Source organism: Alligator sinensis, unplaced genomic scaffold, assembly GCF_000455745.1.
Source record: "Alligator sinensis unplaced genomic scaffold, ASM45574v1 scaffold978_1, whole genome shotgun sequence".
Classification (NCBI taxonomy): Eukaryota; Metazoa; Chordata; order Crocodylia; family Alligatoridae; genus Alligator; species Alligator sinensis.
The window spans coordinates 1643219-1649757 of record NW_005842220.1 but is presented as its reverse complement, the minus strand read 5'-3'; the positions used below and the strand labels follow the sequence as shown (position 1 = coordinate 1649757).

The 6539-nt window shown below is 47.4% G+C and overlaps 1 protein-coding gene across 4 annotated transcripts in view; it reads left to right on the top strand.

Annotated features, from left to right (window-relative positions):
• Nucleotides 1–6539, top strand: part of FAM221A (family with sequence similarity 221 member A) — a 15945-nt gene that overhangs the window by 1062 nt on the left and 8344 nt on the right. For 2 of the 4 annotated variants that reach the window (XM_014521508.2, XM_025208122.1), the window contains exons 1-3: nucleotides 103–693; nucleotides 2145–2318; nucleotides 4569–4759. In XM_014521508.2, the coding sequence (XP_014376994.2) occupies nucleotides 2269–2318; nucleotides 4569–4759 (241 nt within the window). In that variant the 5' untranslated portion in view covers nucleotides 103–693; nucleotides 2145–2268. Of the gene's footprint in view, nucleotides 1–102; nucleotides 694–2144; nucleotides 2319–4568; nucleotides 4760–6539 lie in introns of those variants that run through there. The other 2 variants (XM_025208123.1, XM_025208121.1) reach the window with 1 other exon arrangement.

The window sequence follows — 6539 nt, the reverse complement described above, 5'->3', positions numbered from 1 at the left end:
CCCCCCCCTTAAAATTTATGCATGCCCTCAGGGCTTGGGCCTGTGCTTAGGATGCCTGCCAATGGATTTGGGAGTATTTGAAGCCCCAGGTTGGAAAGTGGGGGTGGAGGATACTTGCTGGTTGTAGCACCACAGATGGTGTTTGAATGATTGAGTGTTGCTCAGTCAAGAGGATTCAGAACTGACTTGGCTGATTTGACCTGGAATACAAAGAATTTTCCAAAAAATCAAATCAAAACCCCTCTTAAAATTTACGCACAGTAACCCTGTCAAACCACAAGGCAGTTTGCTCAGAAACACTGTTAATGTCCTACTGCTGCAAGGTTGTTAAAATACGTTCAAGAGGTCGAAGGATTCAAGATCACACCCCACAATACAGAGGAAGGCAAAAATCCCCACAGTCCATGCCAGCCTGACCATGGAGTCAAATTCCTTCCTGATTCCAAAGGTGGCAACTTTCTAACCAGGAACCTCTGGCTTTCAGTTCCAGTGTGAGCATCAAGACACCCCTGTCAAAATCTGCCTTGGCTTCACCCAACACCCAGTGCTTTTGAGGAAGGCAGACCTGCCACCCAAAAAACCTCCAAAAATTCCTACCCTGACACCTGTAGCAGCAGGAGGGGAAAACATTCCTTGACAGCCCCAGGTGGCAACCAACACAGCTCTGAAGCGCAGGGAAAAAACAAACACCAAGTAATGGATGTTCTAACATGAGAATGAGTACCTTTTTCTGCTGCCATGTATAAGCTCATTTTGTTATTTCATCGCATGAGAAATATTGGAGACGAAAAATATGTTTCTCTTTCATGCCCAGGTCTGTTTGTATGTTGCCTGCCTGCCTAAGATGATACTTTTGTATTCCAGAAATACAAGCTGACACACATTTTGACCTATTTAAAAAGATATGCAATATGGAGTCTCTATGTATGTTTTCACCTAGACTTCATCCCATTAACATGCTCACTTAAACCACATTATATAATGACTTTCTATTATAATAATCATATATGGTATGATAAATTACACAGTATTATCTTAGTTTAGTAACACTTTCAATAAAATACCAAAGGTACATGTGATTATTTTTATAGTCATTTCTACATACATATCCAAAGGGCTTTTTAAAGGTATGTAAGTACTGATATCATTACAATATGCCAAGTGTCTATTATAACACCATAGTACTGATGGGTTACACTTCTGGTGCAGACACAGGCTATGCCAACAGGAGTTTTTCTACTCCCAAAGTTAAATCAAGTCCCCTTAACAACAGAGTAATACCTTTCTCTGCCAGCAGTGCTATATCCCCAGCAGGGTTTTTTGCTGGCAGAGCTTTAATGATTCTGGGGTGTAATATTTTCATGCCCCTAGCCAACATAGATCAGCCAGCAGGCTTTGTAGTATAAATCCAAACAACTCTGTAAGTCTTGAGTGTTGTAATGCAGTCTGGATTTTCTCACTCAGCAGAGGGGTTAACTCAACTGTCGTAGTTTACTCTGCACTTAAGATGTAGATTGATTAAGTGATGCACCAGAGGTCACACACAAGTCTAAGACAGCGAAGTAAAGATCCCTGGATAACTGACAACTCATCCTTTGTTTTCTTCTGTACAGGATAAAACTTGATAGCCTGCATTTCCCCCTTTTCTTCTTTCCTTCCTTCTAGCTCCTCTTAAAACACTTTTCAGATGATGATAGCAAATTTATTTAACAGCCTGGCCCTGGGCTGAGAATTTGACTAAAAGCTCAAGTATATCTCTAGCATGGTATTGTGGGAGATACAGTTTTTAGTGTTATTTCAGGGGTTCTCAAACTTTGTGATACTGCAACCCCAAGTGCTGGATGGTGACAGCAGGGGACAGGGAGCTCGCGTGGGGCAGCTTCTGCCGCCATCCACCACTCTGCACCATTGCCACGCGCCGCTTCCCTGCGCCACTGCGCGTACCCCCTTGGGAAGTTTACAGCCCCCTTTTACGTTGCTCGCGACCCCCCCCAGGAGGTTGCGACCCACAGTTTGAGAACCTCTCTGTTATTTGCTAGTGCATCACTGTTCATAGTTCTCAGAAATGTAACTTACTGGCATTTGTCTTTATTTAAAAAAATCTTCTTGGTTTTTCATAAATAATGATGTATGAATGTTCACAGAATTGTAGGTGAGGATGATGGAGGAAAACTCTTTACTCCCGAGGAATATGAGGAGTATAAAAGAAAAGTGTTACCAATCCGGTTACAGAATAAATTGTATGTGAGCTGGAGATCACCAGCTGGCATGGACTGTAAGCTAGTGGGCCCAGAGACACTGTGCTTTTGTACCCATAGGTAAGTTGTTTGGGGTTTTTTTTCTGCCATTTTTTTAAGTTGAGGAATGTAAATCATTTAAGGATAACATTTTAGTGCATTACGGATAACTTGAAAGCCTAGGAATTAAAGAAAATGAAGTAATCTAATGACTTGTTACAATAATGTTGCAATTTAAGGAAAAAAAATTGAGATCAATTAAAGTATTCTATAAGCTTCCATACATTCTGAGTTTGGACACATAACACAACTACTATGGAATACTTTACTCTGGATTTTACTCTCCGGTAAATGTATTCTGTAATAAGGAGTGTATGAGTGACTTTTTCTTTCTAAGTCAGGGGTGGGCAGTTATTTGGACCAAAGGGCCACATAGTGAGTTTTAGGGAGCTGTGGTGGGCCAGGTCAGCACCCCCCTCCCCCACACAACAGCTCACTTAATCTCCAAATGTGGAATGGGGCTGTGGGCAGGCAGGGAGTTGGCATAGGTGCTGGTGGCAGTAGTGGCAGGGAGGAGCTGGGGGCTGTGCCTGGGTCCTGGCCGATCCCCATGGGGCTGGGACCAGCTGCAGGGGCAGCCAAAAGGAGGTACTGCTGCTGGGAAATGGAGTCTGGCCACAGAGCCGCCGCTGCCCCCGCCCTACTGCATGCCTGGGGGGTGGTGGGATACACTACAGGCTTGATGGTGCCTGGGCCATGTGGGACCAAAGGACCAGCCTTGGGCTGGACAGAGTTCTTCCATGGGTTGCATCTGGCTTGTGGGCTGTATTTTGTCCACTCCTGTCCTAGGTACTGCCTGCAATAGGTGTTATTATAGTGCATGGCCACTAGATGGTGAGGGTGCTGGTTTACCTTAATCCAAGGGTGTCAAACACATCTGGCCCCATGAGCCAGATGAGGGTTGCTGGTCTGGTCTGCAGGCTGGACTTGAACCGACCCTCTGAGCAGTATGCCTGGCCATTCCAGCCCCAGATGCCACATGCAGCACATACTGGCCCAGCAACTTGCTGTTCATCCAGCATGTGGGGTAGGTACAGGGCACTCAGGCTGGACCTGGCACCGCACACAGCATAGGGGGTTGGTCCAGGGTGCCTCATGGACTTCCCTGGACTCCCTGTGCTGTGACCAGCATTGGGTCCAACCTGTACACCACAGGCAGTGCACACCCCTTGCCAGCCCTGCATGCTGTGTGCACAGTGAGCCCTGGGCAGCCTTGGAGTGTTGCATGAGGCATGCAGGACTAAATTGGTTGGGCGTGATGCATGTAACATGGGGCTGGCATGGGTTGTGTGCTACACACAGCACCCCACCAAACCAGCACCATGTGTTAGCTTTGGCACAGCCCCATTTTGACTGGCTTCAGAGCCAGTGTACAGGGCTGGTTCTGCGGGGCACCACATGCAGTACACGCCTGACCCCCTGTGCTGTGTGCAGGGTGCATGGTGTCTCCTTCAGTCTGTGAGCTGCATGAAGTCTGTGGGGCTGGGGCCAGTCCAGTGACCCACAGTTCATACAATTTCACAGGCTGGATCTGGCCTGTGAGCCATACGTTTAACACCTTTGTCTTAATGAAATAACTATCCTAACACCATGATCCTGAAATTAAGGGAGCAGACACACAATTGGTGGAATGTACATTGGTATATAATTATTCCTCACTTTTTTAGGCTTAATTTTCTCTGGATTGATTGTCCGGATTGATGAAGAATGTTTTGCATTTGAAAGCTTGTCTAACTCTATCCTAGCTATGCAGCTGGTCCAATAAAAGATATCAACCTAGGAAACCCTTACCTTTCTGGACTGGAGTAATTTATACCAGTTGTATGTTGTGTATACACTCAGCTTTTATTATGGAGCAAAGTCTATTTGTTCACAGGTGTAATAGCGTAGGTTTGCATGTGGGGATTTCCTGTAAATCCACAATGTATGGGACAGTGCTGGCTGCCATGGTGCCATGGTAGTGGTGTGATCAGTATTCAAAATATGTGCTTGATGTGTTGCCAGAATTAAATGCCATTGTTTTTTTTTTAGGGTGTAATTTAAAAAGTGCCTGGAATTGCATACTCAATTGAAAACTATTTTTTTTTGTGAGAATGAGCACCTTGATTTGTAAGAAACCTAAATATACTTTCCTATAAAACTTGTCATCTAAAGTCTAAATCTCTCAAATACATTTTTAATGATAAAGACTGACCAAGTGCTAGCTATAGTGGTATACTAGAGTAATATATGTGCATATATATATATATAATATTTTTTCCCCCACTTTAGGTATAAACAACACAAAACAGATTTTGAAGTGATTCCAAAAGATCGTCCTATTTGTGTACCTTGTAGAGTGAGCCATTGTCAATGCAAGTCCTATCACTATGTCCCCTTAAATGGCACTCAGCCTATTCGTTGTAGATGCAAACATTTTGCTGATCAGCACAGTGCCGCGCCTGGATTTGCATGCAACTTATGTAAGTTAGTTTCCTAACTTCCACATGGAATATTCTTTGTCACTAAGCTTAAGAATAGCTTTTAATACAGGTACACTCAATTTACTAGGAAATAACAGTCTGTTCCCAAGTACCATATTTTGGCGCTTATACCTCGCCAACGGGTATAAGCTGCACCCACCTATAACCCGCGGGAAATTGTATTTTTGTAAACAAATCCATGTATACACCGCACCCGTGTATTCCCCATGGCGGCGTATACACGGGCAGGTGGCGCAGCCCGGCCTGCCCCAGCAGTGGCGGCACAGCCCGACCTGCCCAGGCCCAGCAGGGAGGCAGCCCAGCCTGCCCCGGCCCCCTCAGCGACCCCGGCAGCACAGCCCGGCCTGCCCCAGCAGTGGCGGCACAGCCCGACCTGCCCAGGCCCAGCAGGGAGGCAGCCCAGCCTGCCCCGGCCCCCTCAGCGACCCCGGCAGCACAGCCCGGCCTGCCTGGGCCCAGCAGGGAGCGGCGAGACGCAGCCTGACCTGCCCTGGCCCTCTTCCCTGCGGCAGCGCAGCCGGCCCCGGCCACTAGGTGGTGAGGGTGCTGGATATATGTGCGAAAATCCCCGCAGAATATATGTGCAAAAATACGGTAATACTACTGATAACACTAACACAAGACTGTCCAACTGGTAGCCTGTGGCTGAACTCAGCCTCTGAGGGGTTAACTTGCAGCACCCCCCACCCCCAGTTTATGTGCCATTCCCCCCCAACCCCCATCACCTTCCTGCTGCTGCTACCAGAGTGTGTCTAGGCTTCCCTCCCTTCTCCAGCTTCCACTTCTTACCCCTGCCTCTAGGGCCCTGTGCGGGAGGTGGGGACCCCTGTGGCCCAGCTCAGTAGGCAAACGCCATCTAGTGTGGTGTGCAGCCTGTACGATGTGTGGTGGAGGCCTGCAGCTCCCAGTCACTCAGAAGTTGGATAGCCCTGCTCTAATATATTAAAGGCTAATCCTGGTGTAGACTGGGGCATGAGGGTGCTATAGTGTGGGGACTGTCTGCTGGCTAGCCCTGCACTGTAGCACCCTCATGCTCCAGGCAGCCTCTCTGTAGCATGTTAAGCTGGGTTTTAGCAGCTCCGGGCTGACAAGCTGACCTCCTGGGCCCCCTGCCGGTTAGGGTTGTGCTGCCCTGGCTCAATTGTGTTGCATTCTTGGGCACACATGTAAATGCTATCCCTGGGAGTAATAAGCTTTGGTGCAAACTGAGCTGGAGTTTATTACATTGCATTAATATCACAAGTAGATGCACCCACTGATGCAAAAGAAATTAAATTGCAAAAGAAATTAAATTATTTACAGATTCTTTTCTTTTAAACCTCTTCAGGGGTTATTGCTGGTCCCTTGGCACGGCTTTACCAGTGCTCGTGGTGCTCGGGCCAGGTGCCAGATGATTGGAAGATAGCCAATGTGGTCCCCCTCTTTAAGAAAGGGAGGAGGGAGGACCCAGGCAACTATAGGCCCGTCAGTCTTACCTCAATCCTGGGGAAACTCTTGGAGAAGATCATCGAGGAGCACATCTGTGACGGGCCAGCATCGGGGATGATGCTCAGGGGCAACCAGCATGGTTTCATTAGGGGCAGGTCATGTCAGAACAACCTGATTGCCTTTTACGATCGGGTCACAAAAGCATTGGATGCAGGTGTCGCCGTGGATGTAGTCTTTCTGGACTTCAGCAAGGCCTTTGACACTGTCTCCCACCCCATCCTCATTAAAAAACTAGGGGACTGTGGCATCGATGCCTACACGGTCAGATGGA